The 21,092-nt window shown below is 36.7% G+C and overlaps 1 protein-coding gene across 1 annotated transcript; it reads right to left on the reverse strand.

Annotated features, from left to right (window-relative positions):
* Window positions 1-936: 936 nt before the first annotated feature.
* LOC130975631 (protein FAR1-RELATED SEQUENCE 5-like) lies at window positions 937-14,925 on the reverse strand. The gene is made up of 5 exons (XM_057900393.1): window positions 14,519-14,925; window positions 2,375-2,775; window positions 2,104-2,165; window positions 1,164-1,985; window positions 937-1,068 (listed from the first exon to the last, which is right to left on the reverse strand). The coding sequence occupies exons 1-5, from the start codon at window positions 14,923-14,925 to the stop codon at window positions 937-939; spliced, it is 1,824 nt and encodes a 607-aa protein (XP_057756376.1).
* Window positions 14,926-21,092: the final 6,167 nt, after the last annotated feature.

A 21,092-nucleotide genomic window follows, 5' to 3' on the forward strand; every position in this document is an offset into this window, starting at 1 on the left:
TTAGTATGGCATTTTTCGTCTTAATATAGTTTCTTGTGAGCCTGATAATTACTGTTTCGCTGCAGGTTTATCATTTCATATTGGTGATTTTCTCAAGTTGAGGGTGATAATGAATCGTAAACCTCTGAGTGGATGGTGTCTATAGTAGAGACTCAGATGTTTCTTCTCATTGTAAATTGGATGGTTCTGGATTTGTTTTCTGTTTTGTCATGTTTAAGGCCTTTGAACTTGTTAGTATTTCGTTGGTGAGTGAGTGGCTCATCTTTTGTTAGATACTCGTCAGCAGGTTTCATATATCAGTTATTTTAGGGCTCACAATATTTGTTTTTCCAAGTTAGTGATGTCACTAATTCATTAAGCAAGTCATTGCACATTGATAATATTGAGTGAACTCTGATCAGTGTATATAACCCTTTTGGTCATGTCTATGCTTAAGTGGCAATGCTGTCCATTAACTCTCGTGGTGTTAACTAAATGGAGGTGTTCTTTATTTTTTAATCATTTTTTATTTAATGCTAGAATTCTGAAGTTGCTGGAAATTAACGCATTGCACGGACTTCGGTCGTGACCAGGCCACAGTCGATGTGATATTTAGTGGATGGTGTCTTTGGTAGGGATTCGGATGTTTTTTCACATTGTAAATTGGATGGTTTTGTATATGATTTCTTTGTTTCGTGCGTTACGCATTAGCGACTGCGTGCACTGCACTGCGATATCAATGCGTTTTGTTATTTTTTTTTTGGTTTTAAATTCTCTTGGTCCGTTTTCACGGTAGATTTAAACCATTTATCAATCGTGATTTTTATTGTCTTCTCTTTTGTTTCATTGAAAATATTACAATAAAACATGATAACCATTGGTGACAAAACAGAAAAGGGAATAGTTTATTAGTGTTGTATGTAAAGAATGACACCTAACTCAAACCATGAAACCTATCTATATATGCCTAAAGGAATTCAACAGGTGCATGAATCCGCCACCTTCTGATGAGTTCCACATAGTAGAATCCTCACATCTTTTATTATGGGACCCATGATGATCATTATCTGACGGAAGGTGAACCTCATCCTACAAGATGCACAACGCAAACAGAACAACATACATTAATCAAGAACACCATTGATATATAAAAATTTAAAATATAAGCCGCAGATAACACATACCGGGTGTGATTTCCTATTCCTTTTTTGCATTGATTTCTTAATTGACTTGTCCAACTCTGCTCCAAGTCTCTTACCCTTAGGCCGTCCTTTGGTCTTGACTCTTGAGGGTCCCTGAATGTCATGTACAACCGCACCGCCTGTGCTCTGTGTGAGCACGGTATTCTGAGATGCAGCAGTAGTATTGGAACGCATGCTGGCACGGTAATCAATCAGCTTGGACTTTGCATCCCAAAGGGCAGCTCGCAAGATGGCTGCTTCCTCATCACAAGCAACAAATTCCTGCGTAACATTATAGAACTCTGAACACAGATGCCTGAACAAGTTGTTGCTTTCATCACTCCGAGCCACGTCATGGCTACTCTTGACATAAGTATGCTTGCGGATGACATTCTTACTCCATCGAGGAAGAACGTAGCAGCTCGGTACTATGTCAACTCTGTAGTATGACCAGACCGCAAGGGTGTGGCAACACAATATACCAGCGGATTCAAACTTGTTGCACTCGCACTGACTCTTTTGACTCAAAGGGTCAAAGTCGACCCTAAAAGTATGGTAGACTGGCTTCCCCCAGAAAAACTTCTGCTCATCCACCGTAATAGAAATTGTATCTCCTTTTTTTTCAATTGACCGAACCACGCAATCGGTTTTTTTTCTTACCTCCAGTTGAAGAATCCTGAACATACTACTGGTGTATTCCTGCTGAAACTGTCTCTCAATGCCCGTGCTCCCTATACATGGGATAAAACCTTTCGAGTCTGCAGCATCATCTTCCAGCTCCTTTTGCTCCTTGGTTCCGAGGACATTGTCGTATTCATGGACAAACTAAACTAACCCACTCTTGCAATGCAGGTATCCACCATAAAATGCGTGCATACTTTTACTACGCTGTGTACTCCTCATGCCTGCCCAAAATTCACTCTTGAAAAATATTGGAACCCACTTCTGTCGATTCACGTAAAGGTCTGCCCAAAAGAAACAAATGGTCAGGAACATCCAGACACACTGATAGAAAAAACATCTCTTTATATACTGAAAGGAACATCCACTGTCGCCAGCGATGGAAAAATCAGCTACATTTCTTATAAAAACAATATGAACGGAATCTAGATGGCACAAATCACATGATGTGAATAAATAGATAACTAGAAACCAACAGAATGGATTTATTTTAACAATCTATTTCAACCAACTAGAAATCACAAATCACCTACCTGCTAACCATCTGTTTTGGCCTAACTTGAATTGTTTGATGAAACCAGCCCAATCAGACTTGAATGATTCAATCGAAGGAGAATTCCACACAATGTGATTCATCACTGCATGCAGTTCTCCGTACCTAGCGTATCCACCAAGCTTGAATTGTGATTTTTTCATTATGTGCCAGATGCACCATCGGTGGACAGTGTCGGGTAGGACATTCCCAATAGCCCCAGTCATCGCCTTGCACTGGTCAGTGATAATCTCCCTTGGTGCAGATCCGACGCATCTCACCCACTGCGTGAATACCCACTCAAAACTAGGGATCTCCTCGCTCCCAAGTAAAGCACAGCCAAGAAGAGTAGACTTCCCATGGTAGTTTACACCTACAAAGGATGCAAACGGCAGACCATGCCTGTGAAAAGAGCAACGACAACTGTGAGGCAACACTAGAAAATCCAGAAATAATTGCTCTTGCTATTTACAAATACATATACAGACCTGTTTCTTCTGTATGTGGTGTCAAACGACACCTGGTGCACGAAATTGCAATAACACTTTTGCAATCCCGCACAACTAACCAGCAAGTGCACTGGGTCGTCCAAGTAATACCTTGCGTGAGCAAGGGTCGATCCCACGGAGATTGTCGGCTTGAAGCAAGCTATGGTTACCTTGTAAATCTTAGTCAGGATATCAGAAATTATCAGGATTGATTGTAAAAAGCAAAAGAACATGAAAAAGGTACTTGTTTTGCAGTAATGGAGAATAGGCTGAGGCTTTGGAGATGCTCCATCTTCCGAATCTCTGCTTTCCTACTGTCATCTTCATCAAACACGCAAGGCTCCTTCCATGGCAAGCTGTATGTAGGGTTTCACCGTTGTCAATGGCTACCTCCCATCCTCTCAGTGAAAATACGTCCCTGATGCTCTGTCACAGCATAGGCTAATCATCTGTCGGTTCTCAATCAGGCCGGAATAGAATCCAGTGATTCTTTTGCGTCTGTCACTAACGCCCCGCCTTCAGGAGTTTGAAGCACGTCACAGTCATTCAATCATTGAGTCCTACTCAGAATACCACAGACAAGGTTTAGACCTTCCGGACTCTCTTGAATGCCGCCATCAGTTCTAGCTTATACCACGAAGATTCCGATTAAAGAATCCAAGAGATATCTACTTAATCTAAAATAGAACAGAGGTGGTTGTCAGGCACATGTTCATAGTTGAGAATGATGATGAGTGTCACGGATCATCACATTCATCCGGATTAAGAGCAAGTGATATCTTAGAATGGAAGCAAGCATGATTGAATAAGAAAAAGTAGTAATTGCATTAATCCATCAAGACACAGCAGAGCTCCTCACCCCCAACCATGGGGTTTAGAGACTCATGCTGTGGAAGGTACACAAGAAACGTGTAAAAATGTTATGAGGTCATAAGGTACCGATTACAATGTCAAAAGATCCTATAAATAGTAAACTAGTATCCTAAGGTTTACAGAAATGAGTAAATGACAGAAAAATCCACTTCCGGGCCCACTTGGTGTGTGCTTGGGCTGAGCAATGAAGTAATTTCGTGTAGAGACCTTTTCTGGAGTTAAACGCCAGCTTTCATGCCAGTTTGGGCGTTTAACTCCAAGTTTTATGCCAGTTCCGGCGTTTAACGCTGGAATTTCTGATGCTGATTTGCTACGCCAGTTTGGGCCATCAAATCTTGGGCAAAGTATGTACTATCATATATTGCTGGAAAGCCCAGGATGTCTACTTTCCAATGCCGTTGAGAGCGCGCCAATTGGGCTTCTGTAGCTCCAGAAAATCCACTTCGAGTGCAGGGAGGTCAGAATCCAACAGCATCTGCAGTCCTTTTCAGTCTCTGGATCAGATTTTTGCTCAGAACCTTCAATTTCAGCCAGAAAATACCTGAAATCACAAAAAAACACACAAACTCATAGTAAAGTCCAGAAAAGTGAATTTTAAATAAAAACTAATAAAAATATAATAAAAACTAACTAAAAGATACTAAAAACATACTAAAAACAATGCCAAAAAGCGTATAAATTATCCGCTCATCACAACACCAAACTTAAATTGTTGCTTGTCCCCAAGCAACTGAAAATCAAAATAGGATAAAAAGAAGAGAATATACTATAGACTCCGAAATATCAAAGAAACATAGTTCCAATTAGATGAGCGGGACTAGTAGCTTTTTGCCTCCGAACAGTTTTGGCATCTCACTCTATCCTTTGAAGTTCAGAATGATTGGCATCTATGAGAACTCAGAACTCAGATAGTGTTATTGATTCTTCTAGTTAAGTATAATGATTCTTGAACATAGCTTGTGTATGAGTCTTGGCTGTAGCCCAAAGCACTCTGTCTTCCAGTATTACCACCGGATACATACATGCCACAGACACATAATTGGGTGAACCTTTTTAGATTGTGACTTAGCTTTGCTAGAGTCCCCAATTAGAGGTGTCCAAGGTTCTTAAGCACACTCTTTTTGCCTTGGTTCACAACTTTATTTCTTTCTTTTTCTTTTCTTCTTCTCTCTTTTTTTTTTCGAAAATTTTTTTTTTGAATACTGCTTTTTCTTGCTTCAAGAATCAATTTGATGATTTTTCAGATCCTCAATAACAGTTCTCTTTCTCCTCATTCTTTCAAGAGCCAACAATTTTTAACATTCTTAAAACAACAAATTCAAGAGACATATGCACTGTTCAAGCATTCATTCAGAAAACAAAAAGTATTGTCACCACATCAAACTAATTCAACTAGTTTCAAGGATAAATTTCGAAACCCTGTACTTCTTGTTCTTTTGTGATTAAAGCATTTTTCTTTTAAGAGAGGTGATGGATTCATAAGACATTCATAGCTTTAAGGCATAAACTTTAATTTTATTAATTATGAATTAAGAACAAGACTCAGAAAATAAATATAAGATGAAACTAGGAATAGAAAAACAAAATAAAACAAAAAAAAAACGAAAAAAATAGGCTCCTAATGATAGAGGTTTTCACAGAGTTAGGACTCAACAACCTTGATTTTGAGAAGTGGATGCTCCCTCAGCTTGAGAGGAGAGCTTTTGGCGTTTCATCTCTTGAATTTCACGCCCCTGCTTCTCTTGTTCCTTCAGCAATTTGTAGAGCATGCAGTTTTGATTCTGCTGTTCTTCCTTAAGTTGCTCCATAGTCTCTTGCAACTTGTTGATAGATGCCTCTAGGCTGGCCCAGTAGCCAATTTCAGGGAATTCAGGGAGGAACTCATGCGCCCTCCTTTTGATAGAGTTGTCTTGCACTTGTCCTTCCATTGACTTCTTGGTGATTGGATGTTCAATGGGTATGAACTCATCTACTCCCATCTTCACCCCAGCCTCTTTACAGAGCAAGGAGATCAAGCTTGGGTAAGCCAATTTGGCTTCAGTGGAATTTTTATTTGCAATTGTGTAGATCTCACAAGCAATCACATGATGCACCTCCACTTCTCTTCCAAGCATAATGCAATGAATCATCACTGCTCTCTTGATGGTGACCTCAGAACGGTTGCTAGTGGGCAATATGGAACGCCCAATAAAGTCTAGCCAACCTCTTGCAATTGGTTTGAGGTCTCCCCTCTTGAGTTGGTTTGGGACACCCTTTGAATTGGTTATCCACTTAGTTCCAGGGAGGCATATGTCCTCTAGAACTTGATCCAACCCTTTATCTACTATCACCATCCTCCTATTGAAGGAGTCAGGATCATCTTGCAGTTGAGGCAACTTGAAGATTTCTCTTATTTTGTCCAGATGGAAGTACATAACTTTCCCTCTGACCATGGTTCTGTAGGTATGGTAAGCGGTTCCAGTCATTCTCTGCTTATCTGTTAGCCACAGATTTGAGTAGAATTCCTGAACCATGTTCCTTCCAACCTTTGTCTCAGGATTGGTTAGAACTTCCCATCCTCTGTTTCGAATTTGCTCTTGGATCCCCGGATATTCATCTTCTTTCAGATCAAATTTCACTTCCGGGATCACTGACCTCAGACCCATTATTTTGTGATAATGGTCTTCATGTTCTTTGGTTAAGAACTTCTCTTGATTCCAAAGATTCTTTGGATTATTCTCTTTCTTGCCTCTTACATTGGTTTGTTTTCCCTTAGGAGCCATGATATTGATGAATCTTGGCTTAGTGATCACGGAAAAGCACACCAAACTTAGAGGTTTGCTTGTCCTCAAGCAAAAGAAAAGAAAGAAGAGAGAGAGAGGAAGAGGAAATTCGAATGGTGTGGGCAAAGGGGGTTCCAAACGTGAATTTATAAGGGTGGGGAGAAGAGATTTCGAAAAAAAATAAAGATTAGAAAGAAGATTTGAGAAGATGTGGAAAGAAATTGAGAAAAGGGTGAGTTTTTGAAGAAGATTTGGGATTAATTTGAAATAGATTTGAAGAATTGTTTTGATTTGTGAAGATTTGAAAGTGAATGATGAAAGGTTGAAGTGCATTTATGTAGAAGAGTATGGTTAAAAAGAGGAAAGTTTTAAAAAATTTGAATTGAAAACAAAAATGTGGTCCCCCCACCTTTCTGGCGTTAAACGCCCAGAATGGCACCCATTCTGGCGTTTAACGCCCATTTGCTACCCCTTTTGGGCGTTTAACGCCCAGCCAGGTGCCCTGGCTGGCGTTAAACGCCAGAAATCCTTTGTCACTGGGCGTTTTTCAGAACGCCCAGGATGCTGCACACCTGGCGTTAAACGCCCAGAATGGTGCCCATTCTGGCGTTTAACGCCCAAAATGGCACCATTCCTGGCGTTAAACGCCCAGAATGGTACCCATTCTGGCGTTTAACGCCCAAAATGCCCCTTACTGGCGTTTTTTTCGCCAGTAAGCTCATTTTCTCTGCTTTTTGAGCTGAATCCTTCTGTAACTCTGTGAATTCCTTCATTTTTGATACTTGCCTCTGTAAGAACTAATCATATACCCTCCTAATGACTGGGTTGCCTCCCAGCAAGCGCTTCTTTACTGTCTTTAGCTGGACTTCTGCTAAGAATCACTCAAGTCTCAGTTTTGAGCATTCCTGCTCAAAATTTCCTTCAAGATAGTGCTTGATTCTCTATCCATTAACAATGAACTTCTTGTCAGAATCAATATCCTGAAGCTCAACATATCCATATGGTGACACTCCTGTAATCACATACGGACCCCTCCACCGGGATTTGAGTTTTCCTGGAAACAATTTGAGCCTGGAGTTGAAGAGCAGAACTTTTTGTCCTGGCTCAAAGACTCTGGTTGACAATCTCTTGTCATGCCACTTCTTTGCCTTTTCCTTATAAATTTTTGCATTTTCAAAGGCATTGAGTCTGAACTCCTCTAGCTCATTTAGCTGGAGCAGTCTTTTCTCACCAGCTAACTGAGCATCCATGTTTAGGAATCTGGTTGCCCAATAGGCTTTATGTTCCAGTTCCACAGGCAAATGACAGGCCTTCCCATACACCAGTTGGTATGGAGAGGTGCCTATAGGAGTCTTGAATGCTGTTCTGTATGCCCACAGAGCATCATCCAAGCTCTTTGCCCAATCCTTTCTTCGGGCTATCACAGTCCGTTCTAGGATTCTTTTTAGTTCTCTGTTAGAGACTTCAGCTTGCCCATTTGTCTGTGGATGATACGGAGTTGCCACTTTATGGCTGATTCCATATCTAACCATAGCAGAGTATAGCTGTTTGTTGCAGAAATGAGAGCCCCCATCACTGATTAGTACTCTGGGAACACCAAATCTACTGAAGATGTTTTTCTGGAGGAATTTTAGTACGGTCTTGGTATCATTGGTGGGTGTAGCAATGGCTTTTACCCACTTAGATACATAGTCCACTGCCACCAGAATGTAAGTGTTTGAGTATGATGGTGGGAATGGCCCCATGAAGTCAATTCCCCATACATCAAACAATTCTATCTCTAATATCCCTTGTTGAGGCATGGCATATCCGTGAGGCAGGTTACCAGCTCTTTGGCAACTGTCACAGTTATGCACAAACTCTCGGGAATCTTTATAGAGAGTAGGCCAGTAGAAGCCACACTGGAGGACTTTAGTGGCTGTTCGCTCACTTCCAAAATGTCCTCCATATTGTGATCCATGGCAGTGCCATAGGATCCTTTGTGCTTCTTCTCTGGGTACACACCTGCGGATCACTCCGTCAGCACATCTCTTAAAGAGATATGGTTCATCCCAGAGGTAGTACTTGGCATCTGAAATTAATTTCTTTCTTTGCACATTGCTGTACTCCTTGGGTATGAACCTCACAGCTTTATAGTTTGCCATATCTGCAAACCATGGAGCTTCCTGAATGGCAAATAGTTGCTCATCTGGGAAGGTCTCAGAGATCTCAGTAGAAGGGAGGGACGCCCCAGCTACTGGTTCTATTCGGGACAGATGATCAGCTACTTGGTTTTCTGTCCCTTTTCTGTCTCTTATTTCTATATCAAACTCTTGCAGAAGCAACACCCATCTGATAAGCCTGGGTTTTGAATCCTGCTTTGTGAGTAAGTATTTAAGAGCAGCATGGTCAGTGTACACAATCACCTTTGATCCCACTAGGTAGGATCTAAATTTGTCAATGGCATAAACCACTGCAAGTAACTCTTTCTCTGTGGTTGTGTAGTTCTTTTGTGCGTCATTCAGAACACGGCTGGCATAATAAATGACGTGCAAAAGCTTGTTATGCCTCTGTCCCAACACTGCACCAATGGCATGATCACTGGCATCACACATTAATTCAAATGGCAATGTCCAATCTGGTGCAGAGATAACTGGTGCTGTGACTAGCTTAGCTTTCAGGGTCTCAAATGCCTGCAGACACTCATTATCAAAGATAAATGGAGTGTCAGCAGCTAGCAGATTACTTAGAGGCTTGGCAATTTTTGAAAAATCCTTTATAAACCTTCTGTAGAATCCTGCATGCCCAAGAAAGCTTCTGATTGCCTTAATATTGGCAGGTGGTGGTAATTTTTCAATTACCTCTACCTTTGCCTTATCCACCTCTATTCCCCTGCTTGAAATTTTATGCCCAAGGACAATTCCTTCAGTCACCATAAAGTGACATTTCTCCCAGTTTAAAACCAGGTTAGTCTCTTGGCATCTTTTCAGGACAAGTGATAGGTGGTTAAGACAGGAGCTGAATGAGTCTCCATATACTGAGAAGTCATCCATGAAGACTTCCAGAAATTTCTCTACCATATCTGAGAAGATAGAGAGCATGCACCTCTGAAAGGTTGCAGGTGCATTGCACAGACCAAAAGGCATCCTTCTGTAAGCAAACACGCCAGAAGGGCAAGTAAATGCTGTTTTCTCTTGGTCCTGAGGATCTACTGCAATTTGGTTGTAACCTGAATAGCCATCCAAAAAGCAATAGTAATCATGACCAGCTAGTCTTTCTAGCATTTGGTCTATGAATGGTAAAGGAAAATGATCCTTTCTGGTGGCTGTATTGAGCCTTCTGTAGTCAATACACATGCGCCACCCTGTGACTGTTCTTGTAGGAACCAGTTCATTTTTTTCATTATGAACCACTGTCATGCCTCCCTTTTTGGGGACAACTTGGACAGGGCTCACCCAGGGGCTATCAGAAATAGGATAAATAATCCCAGCCTCTAGTAATTTAGTGACCTCTTTCTGCACCACCTCCTTCATGGCTGGATTTAGCCTCCTCTGTGGTTGGACCACTGGTTTGGCATTATCTTCCAACAGGATCTTGTGCATGCATCTAGCTGGGCTAATGCCCTTAAGATCACTTATGGACCACCCATGAGCTGTCTTGTGCGTCCTTAGCACTTGAATCAGTGCTTCCTCTTCCTGTGGATTTAAAGCAGAGCTTATAATCACTGGAAAAGTGTCACCTTCTCCTAGAAATGCATATTTCAGAGATGGTGGTAGAGGTTTGAGTTCAGGTTTGGGAGGTTCATCCTTCTCCTGAGGAATTTTTGAAAATTCCTTTACCTCCTCTAGTTCTTCTTGATCAGGTTGAGCATCTTTGAAGATATCCTCAAGCTCTGATTCTAGGCTTTCAGTCATATTGATCTCTTCTACCAGAGAGTCAATAATGTCAGCGCCCATGCAGTCATCTGGTGTGTCTGGATGCTGCATTGCTTTCACAGCATTCAACTTGAACTCATCCTCATTGACTCTCAGGGTTACTTCCCCTTTTTGTACATCAATGAGAGTTCGTCCAGTTGCTAGGAATGGTCTTCCTAGAATGAGAGTTGCACTTTTGTGCTCCTCCATTTCCATCACCACAAAATCAGTGGGAAAGGCAAATGGCCCAACCTTGACAATCATGTCCTCTATTATGCCTGATGGGTGTTTAATGGAGCCATCAGCAAGTTGGAGGCATATCCTGGTTGGTTTGACTTCTCCAGCCAACCCAAGCTTTCTGATAGTGGATGCAGGTATTAGATTGATGCTTGCTCCAAGATCACATAGGGCTGTCTTGGTGCAAGCGCCTTCTAATGTGCATGGAATTATAAAGCTTCCAGGATCTTGAAGCTTTTCTGGTAAGCTTTTTAGTATGACTGCACTGCATTCCTCAGTGAGAAATACTTTTTCAGTTTCTCTCCAATCCTTCTTATGACTTAAGATCTCTTTCATGAACTTAGCATAAGAAGGTATTTGCTCAAGTGCCTCTGCAAACGGAATCTTTATTTCAAGAGTCCTTAGATAGTCTGCAAAGCGGGCAAATTGCTTATCCTGTTCCGCTTTACGGAGTTTCTGAGGATAAGGCATCTTGGCTTGATATTCCTCAACCTTAGATGCTGTAGGTTTATTCCTTACAGAAGTGGTTGAAGAAGCCTTGTTAGAGGGATAATTATCAGCACTCTCAGGTGCCTGATCCTCCTTGGGCGTTTGAACGCCAGGAATGGGTGAAGATTGGGCGTTAAACGCTAACTTCTCCCCCTTTTCTGGCGTTTGAACGCCAGAACTGGGCAAGGAATGGGCGTTTAACGCCAACTTTCCTTCCCTTTCTGGCGTTTGAACGCCAATAATATTCCTCTCTGGGCTCTTGTTGTCCTCAGAGGGATTTTGAACAGTGGTTTGGTTATCCTCTGTCAATTGTTCTTTGTTTGGCTTCTTGCTCCTTTGAGCAGTGGTGTTCAGTGTTTTCCCACTCCTTAGTTGAACTGCTTGACATCCTTCTGTTATCTGTTTAGATATTTGCTGTTTTGCTTGATTCAACTGCAGTTCTATGTTCTTGTTAGCAACTTTAGTATCATGGAGCATTTCTTTAAATTCTGCTAACTGTTCTGTCATCAGGAGCAATTGTTGATTAAGCTCATTCATCTGTTCTTGAGGATTAGGATCAGTGACTAATGCTATGACCTCCTCTTTTGGAACGAACTCATTGCTAGAATACAAGTATTGGTTTCTAGCAACAGTGTCTATAAGCTCTTGAGCTTCTTCAATTGTCTTCCTCATGTGTATAGATCCACCAGCTGAGTGGTCTAAAGACATCTGAGCTTTTTCTGTGAGCCCATAGTAGAAGATGTCTAACTGTACCCACTCTGAAAACATTTCAGAGGGGCATTTTCTAAGCATACCTCTATACCTCTCCCAGGCATTATAAAGGGATTCATTATCCTCTTGTTTAAAGCCTTGGATGTCCAGCCTTAGCTGTGTCATCCTCTTTGGAGGGTAGAAATGATTCAGGAATTTGTCTGATAACTGTTTCCATGTCTTTATGCTTGCTGTAGGTTGGTTATTCAACCACCTTTTAGCTTGATCTTTTACAGTAAATGGAAACAGTAATAATCTGTAGACATCCTGATCTACCTCTTTATCATGTACTGTGTCAGCAATTTGTAAGAACTGTGCCAGAAACTCAGTAGGTTCTTCCTGTGGAAGACCGGAATACTGGCAATTTTGCTGCACTATGATAATGAGTTGAGGGTTTAGCTCAAAGCTGCTTGCTTTGATGGGAGGTATACAGATGCTACTCCCATATGCAGCTGTAATGGGGTTAGCATATGACCCCAAAGTCCTCTTGGACGGATTAATTCCACTTGAGTCCATAATGGACAAAAGGGAAATGATAATGATTGCAAAGAGATAAATTTTGTTTTTTTTTTTTTGAATTAAACGAAAATAATAAAATAAAACAAAAGAAAATAAAAATAAAAATTCGAAAATCAAAAAGAAAATAAGATCAAAGCAAATTGAGAACTGAATCAATTAGTTAATTAAAAGGATTTTGAAAACAGCAATTAAAAAGATATGATTGAAAAGTTTTTATGAAAAAGATTTGATTTTTTTAAAAAGAGGAAAGAGAAAAACAACAAAAAGACACCAAACTTAAAATTTTTAGAAAATCAAACACTAATTTTCGAAAATTTTAAAGGAAAAACACAAAGAGGACACCAAACTTAGAATTTTTAAAGATCAAAAAGAGACTAAGAACATGCAATTTCGAAAAACTAAAAGAAAAACAAAAGCATGCAATGGACACCAAACTTAGAATATGAAACTAGACTCAAATAAAAGACTCTAAACCTACAAAAATAAAGCAGTCCTAATCTAAGCAACAAGATAAGCCGTCAGTTGTCCAAACTCGAACAATCCCCGACAACGGCGCCAAAAACTTGGTGCACGAAATTGCAATAACACTTTTGCAATCCCGCACAACTAACCAGCAAGTGCACTGGGTCGTCCAAGTAATACCTTGCGTGAGCAAGGGTCGATCCCACGGAGATTGTCGGCTTGAAGCAAGCTATGGTTACCTTGTAAATCTTAGTCAGGATATCAGAAATTATCAGGATTGATTGTAAAAAGCAAAAGAACATGAAAAAGGTACTTGTTTTGCAGTAATGGAGAATAGGCTGAGGCTTTGGAGATGCTCCATCTTCCGAATCTCTGCTTTCCTACTGTCATCTTCATCAAACACGCAAGGCTCCTTCCATGGCAAGCTGTATGTAGGGTTTCACCGTTGTCAATGGCTACCTCCCATCCTCTCAGTGAAAATACGTCCTGATGCTCTGTCACAGCATAGGCTAATCATCTGTCGGTTCTCAATCAGGCCGGAATAGAATCCAGTGATTCTTTTGCGTCTGTCACTAACGCCCCGCCTTCAGGAGTTTGAAGCACGTCACAGTCATTCAATCATTGAGTCCTACTCAGAATACCACAGACAAGGTTTAGACCTTCCGGACTCTCTTGAATGCCGCCATCAGTTCTAGCTTATACCACGAAGATTCCGATTAAAGAATCCAAGAGATATCTACTTAATCTAAAATAGAACAGAGGTGGTTGTCAGGCACATGTTCATAGTTGAGAATGATGATGAGTGTCACGGATCATCACATTCATCCGGATTAAGAGCAAGTGATATCTTAGAATGGAAGCAAGCATGATTGAATAAGAAAAAGTAGTAGTTGCATTAATCCATCAAGACACAGCAGAGCTCCTCACCCCCAACCATGGGGTTTAGAGACTCATGCTGTGGAAGGTACACAAGAAACGTGTAAAAATGTTATGAGGTCATAAGGTACCGATTACAATGTCAAAAGATCCTATAAATAGTAAACTAGTATCCTAAGGTTTACAGAAATGAGTAAATGACAGAAAAATCCACTTCCGGGCCCACTTGGTGTGTGCTTGGGCTGAGCAATGAAGTAATTTCGTGTAGAGACCTTTTCTGGAGTTAAACGCCAGCTTTCATGCCAGTTTGGGCGTTTAACTCCAAGTTTTATGCCAGTTCCGGCGTTTAACGCTGGAATTTCTGATGCTGATTTGCTACGCCGGTTTGGGCCATCAAATCTTGGGCAAAGTATGGACTATCATATATTGCTGGAAAGCCCAGGATGTCTACTTTCCAATGCCGTTGAGAGCGCGCCAATTGGGCTTCTGTAGCTCCAGAAAATCCACTTCGAGTGCAGGGAGGTCAGAATCCAACAGCATCTGCAGTCCTTTTCAGTCTCTGGATCAGATTTTTGCTCAGAACCTTCAATTTCAGCCAGAAAATACCTGAAATCACAGAAAAACACACAAACTCATAGTAAAGTCCAGAAAAGTGAATTTTAAATAAAAACTAATAAAAATATAATAAAAACTAACTAAAAGATACTAAAAACATACTAAAAACAATGCCAAAAAGCGTATAAATTATCCGCTCATCAACACCACATCTCCGTAATATTCATACAAAGCCCTGCACCTTGCATCTACCCAAAGTGCGCTCCTAAACTTATTAGCATCGTCAACATCTATTGCATAGAAGAAGTTGGGATTGATCTCCTTCATTCGAACAAAATAATTCATCATCCCCTGGAAGTCCTCGTTGTCATCGGAACATCGGAGATTGCGTGTGATGTAATTTCTGACATCCTTTTCTAAAAAACCCAGGTTTGCGGACCCACTAACCTCGTTTGCCAGTGCTAGATACGTCTTGTTGGGTCTTATTCCAGCCTCGTCGTTATCCGTAATGACGCACTTAGCATGCATGGTCAGCTCCCGGTACTCATGATAATGGACATCTTTCTCAGCCGAACAAGGGTGAGAATGCCTCAGTTCTAATCTAGACACAACCCAACATTCATTCTCATTGTCCAGCACGACATACATCCTTGCTTTGCATCTCGTGGCTGTAATTCTATTTGCTCAAGTTGCTGCGTTCACCCTAGACTCTCGATAACCTTCACGCGTGCAGTAAATAGATTGATTAACCGGTATCTTTGATTCCTTCCGCGTCTTGTCAAAATTCATGTTCTTGATTTTAGTAACGAACCCAACTTTCTTTGCATAGTTTGCATAAAATTTCTGTGCGAGAGGCAACGAACCAAAACTCATTCCTACGACTGGAATTTCCTCTTCACCTACACCACTATGATCCAGCAACTGTAACGTCAATACACAAAATTAGATACGAATTAAACTAGCCCTAACACAGTAAGTGTTTAATAGAAATTCTTAGAATACTATAATAATATCTCAAATAAATGAGCTTTTTGAATTAAAAACAAAAAACAAAAAAGAGTTGATAGGTTTACAAATCACAAAACACCTTTATATAATAACATGAGAATAATTTCAGTAAAATACTATCATAATAAATCTAGAAGTAATATCTTATACATTATGGAAGTGTACAATCATCAATCTACTTTTTTCATCATATGTCATTATATGGTCTAATAATATTTGAGGAATCATAAAGCACTCACTAATAGAGTTATACTATAATTGAAGGCATGTGCCGAGTTGGTATATCCTACCCTTACGAAGTAAGTGAAGTGTGAAATCAAAGCATATTCCCATCTCATAAAAACCTTGCCAAGAAATACATACCATTAAGAAAGAGGACATTATCTGTTCTTAATCAATAATACAAAATTAACATAGTGAAAAGTCCAATGTCGCTTAAGAAACATCTTATTAGCATGAACTAGAAACATCTAGGTAGCACATTCAAACCTGGCCTCCATCGTCCAGCTCATCCTTTCTAGTCACAACGACATCGGTAATTTTGTCGAACTACAATTAAAAAAACCAGAAAAAAGGCATTTGTCAAGTTAAGAACATTCCTTACTATATATTTACTGAGTCGTATAAAAAGCATCAAAGAAAATTGCATCACAAAATATGGGAGTCAAGCATACTTTAATGATGGTAATTCTAATAATTCACACATGATGGGTAAGTGTTTAGCAATTATTTTTTGCTCAACTCAATATATAAATGTGCCAGAATTCTCCAAACCGATATAGTTTTTGAAGTAAAAAAAATTCAAATTAACATGAATAAGGGTGCTTCAAATACCACGTTATTACAAAATTTAAAACAAACAATGAGAAACTTATGAAACATACCTTGCACCCTACTTGTTCTTGAATGTCTAATTCATTCACATTAAATTGTTCATCGCCTAGTGTTAGATTGGTGAATGTAGTAATTGATCCTTCTTCGGTGGGTGAAAAAAGGCCATGGAAGATGCTCTGTTCCGGTAATGATCTCGTAGCCTTATCTTTGATTGTTTGACTTGATGAGGTTGGCACCGTAGTCGCCGCGATGGAAAGTTCTAATCGGCGCCGTCAGTGATTAACGATGAATTGCGCCACCAAATGGAAAAGAAAGATGATTCAGATTTGACCAAAGGAAAGCTGAATTTTGAAACCGCTTTGATGAGGTGTTCTGTGATCTTAGGATAGGTTTATGGTTTTTTGAAAGTCAAGGAGTGATTTGGTTGAATACGGCAATTAATAACAAAAATTGAAAATTAAATAAAATTAAATTAATTAAACAAAATATGATTTTGTTTATTTTTTGGCTGATCCCCTTTTAGTTCCACATACTTTTCCTATTCTATTCAAAAACATATGTATGGATCCGAATGTAGGCAACGAGGTCTTGGTGGTTGATATTCAAAATCCGTACAGAGCCCAAAAATATGTATAGACCAATGACAATCTACATAAAATTTATCATTGCTGTGTTGATCATATATTGTGAATTAACAATTGTTTTCAGCTCGAAATGTCTAACAGAAGAGGAATTTAGCTCCTTTAAAATAAAAATTTTGGTAAAATGACAAAATAAAAAAGTTATTATTAAATTTATAATTTTTATAACATATTTATTCTATTATTTTAATTTAAAAGTGATTAGCTCTTTATTTTATTACTTTATTAATTTTTTTATTTTAAAAAAAATTAAATCTTGATTCGTTCTCTTCCGGTCTTCCTTATGTTAGTTGTACTGTTTTTATGCATTAATGACAAAAAATAACAATATAAATAATATATACTGATTTGTTTAAATTTTTTATCAAAATTTAATATGAATATTAATTTGTCTAATAAAATAAAATGTTAGAAATTGATTTAGTATGTGAAATTTATTAAAGATTAAAATATTTAACTAAAAATTTTTTGAAAACGAATTTGGGGTATTGCTCTTTAATTTTTAAATTGCTTCTTTTGGCTATTCGCAAAAAACAAAATCGTCAAATTTTAAAGATCAGATAAATCCCTATCTCTTTTACAATGAATACCCTCTCTTATCTCTTCTCGTATTTGCTTCAATGCTTGCCTTCCTCTCTTCCATCGAATTCACCAAATTATATATACATGCACTAAAAGTGAAACAAAATATTTATTTTGAAATTAATGAAATTACAATATTATGCTACACAAAATGACATAAAATATAATTATTCCAATAATATAAGAAATTAGTAGAAGAACATATAATAATATTACATAAAGATTAATACATAATAATCAACGACGAATTGTTTGATCATTCCACTTATAACAATTAGTGTAGGAATTAGTTTTATGATCATATAAACATGGTCCATTTTGTTTTACTTGCCAAGCACAAACATTGCTCTTACAATCACTATACTCCCTTTCAAGTATGAATATATCAAACCAATGGCGATCACCTTGCCAATTAAAGCTACAAAAGAAAAGTGTGGAGCTCCAAAAATTAGGTTTAAAGTGGAACTGAAAACACTGATGAGGCTTGAGATATTGCTTCCCAATATCATCATCTCTTGATTTGCAATGAACCATTAGATCCTTATTGCCTTCCAAAGCATTTTGGACCCTCACATAATATGTACTAGAGTTGCCTAATAATGGCAACATAATTATAGTAACTACCCATAGAATGAAATAAGTTCTAGCAAAAATTATTAGAGCCATTACTATTACTATTGCTGTATATGAAATTGAAAAAATTTGTTTACACTAACATAATATGAAAGTATATATAGAGAGAGTGTTAAGGAGATGGTTGAACTCAAATTTAAGTCTCAAAAGCATGCATAAAATTTTCTTATTATTATATGGCAACATACAATATGCGTTTGCACAGAGATTATAGTTTCTGAAAAGTAACTCTTATTTCAAGCCTTCTTAAAATAGCACGACTCTGTTGTTAAATTAGAATTATTGTACTTTCATCAAAAAAAAAAACAAATAAATAAAAGAATTAAAAGGGCCCTTCATTTTGTCCATTTTGTTTTCTTTGATATTTGTTTTCTAAACAAAATAATCTCACATATTTAAGTAATGTTAACCTAAAATGTTTTTGGTGAAAAAAAAAGTAAAATAACTGTATATTTGTATGCATTTACATGGATTCTTTTCGTTTAATCTCTTTTTGACACGTGTGACTTTTCTTTTGCAGAATGAAGCAGAAATTTTCTTGTGTTGGGTTTTGTCAGTGTCAGTAGGGGTGTATATAGTCCCGCCTAGTCCAAAGACTTAGTTAAAATCCAAATATTTTAGGTTGCGTTTGTTTTTGAAAATAGAACAGAATAAAGACACTAAAAATAGGATAAGAGATGAACAGAAACATAAAATTTTGTGTTCATGTATTTTATTTAGTGACAAGCTAGAATAAATTATAAAAATTTAATTTATTCTTATTTTTTTCATTCAAAAAATTTGATATAAAAAATATGATAATAAAAAATATAATTATGAAAAATTAACAAGAATAATGAAAAAAATAAAAAATAAGTTGTGTCTCTTATTAATATTTTTGTATCATTTCTGTTAGGATGGACATAAAATACACTAATTCAGTGTCTCTAAACACATTGTCTCTGTTCATGTCTCTTCTATCAAATACGATCGTGTATCTCAATATCCCTATCTCAATGTCCTGTCTTTATAAATAAACACAATCTTAAAAATTAATTTGATATGATTTTACTAAATTTAAAGATGGATAATAATCTAAAAATAAACCCAATTAATATTTAGAGTTGAACCCAAATTAAAACTAACTCAACTTTACCCGACTTTGTACACCTCTAAGGCTCTAAGTGTCAGTTTCGGCAAGGGTCATGTGATGGTTTGATGATTATAGAGCCCATAGATAATAGGGGAAAAAGTGAATGTGTTGGAGGAAAGCACAATTCGCATGGTTGGCGTGATAACATAGACATTGGTGAGAGTGAGATGAAACACGGACTAATCTTTGTATTAAAGAGTAAAATATTATTTTTATTTTTAATATTTGGTATAACTTTTATTTGTGTCTTTAATATTTAAATCATCGTATTTGTGTTTTTAAATTTTATAAAAGTAATTTAATGTTATTCTATTATTAATTATACAAACAAATTATATTGTATTTTTTAATTATTTTCACTTGAATATATTCATATTCAAGTAGGTCTCACTTAGATGCATTCGATTTTAATATTGTACCGGTTTAGGCTCAATTATGTTCCTAGAAAAGTGAATTATATAAATGTTATAGGGATTAGTTTCAACTTTTGATGAGCTATTTTTCGGAGTAGATTATCGATTCTGTCCCAAACATTTGTATTCTAACTTCAAGAAGAAATTTTTAAAATTCAAACTAAAGCTCATGATGTGTAATTGACGACAGGATAACATTGAATCACTTCCACAAACGTTAGGAATACAAATAAGACGATTTAAATGTTAGAGACACAAATAGGACTGGGATAAAAATGATACTTTATCCTTCTATTAAATGAAATTTGGGCTAACCACCAAAAACGTCTCTGAAATATTCAAAAGCTGACAAAAATGCATCTGAATTTTACTATCAACAAAAATGTATTTAAATAATTTAAAAATACTACAAAAATATTCAATAATAAATATATATTTTCAAAAAATGCCGTAAAAAAAGAGATATTATTATTTTTAAAATCTAATATTTTTTGCTAAGTAATTTTTTTTGTGATTTTTTAAAAGTATCCATAAAAAAAGAAGATTAAAGTTATACCTGTAAAAAGTTAATAAAAAGACTAAATCCTAAACTTTTGTTGACGTTTTAATAAAATATTCAAATTGTCACTGTCCTTTATTTTCAACTTCAACTCCACTATTATGTGTGTTTGAATTTACGTTGGGTAAACTGAAATTTGAATGAAAGTGATTTTATAAAATTGATTTTGGGTAGAAGTGAGTTTGTGCTAATATGTTTTATGTTTGACAATTTTTACTAAAATTGATTTTAATAAAATAAATATTGTTTGGATAATATTAGTTAAAATCACTTCTAGATAAATAATTAATTATTAATTACTAAAAAAATATAATATTAAATTATAATATTATTTTTTAAGTATATTTAATCTTTTTTTATAGTTTTTAGTATTTTTTATATAATATTTTTCTATAATACTCTATTTTAGTATATTATAATTTTTTATTATTATAATAAAAATTAATATTTATTTATGAAATTAAAAATAACATATAAAAATTGACAATTTTTAAGTATTTTTTTATAGTAAAAATTAATATTTATTTATTAAATTAAAAATAATATATAAAATAATATATTTTAGTAATTTTTTTAAGTACTCTTAATAATTTTATTTTTATTATTATTTTAAATTTTAATTTTTTATAAGTTATATTTTTATTATTTTTTATAATTTATTTTTTATTTAATTTATCATTTCTAATAGAAATAATAATACATATTATAAAAAATTAAAATAGTAAACAATGCACAAAAATTAGAATAATTATTTTAATATTTTCAGTATTTATTTAGAAAAAATTATGAAAAAACAATAATAATTAACAACAAACCTAAACATAAATTGAGTAAACGCATAAGCTACAATTTTTTGCTTCTAGTGAATGAACTTTTGAGATGCAGAATCATGTTGGCGTTCAGAGAAAAAAAGTTGCCAAATATCAAAGAACAACGTTCAAAACGTTGAAACGCACTTTTATCCTCTCCAACGTGTTTCACAAACACACCCATATCTTCTCTAAATTTTCACA

Source organism: Arachis stenosperma, chromosome 4 (assembly GCF_014773155.1).
Source record: "Arachis stenosperma cultivar V10309 chromosome 4, arast.V10309.gnm1.PFL2, whole genome shotgun sequence".
Lineage (NCBI taxonomy): Eukaryota > Viridiplantae > Streptophyta > Magnoliopsida > Fabales > Fabaceae > Arachis > Arachis stenosperma.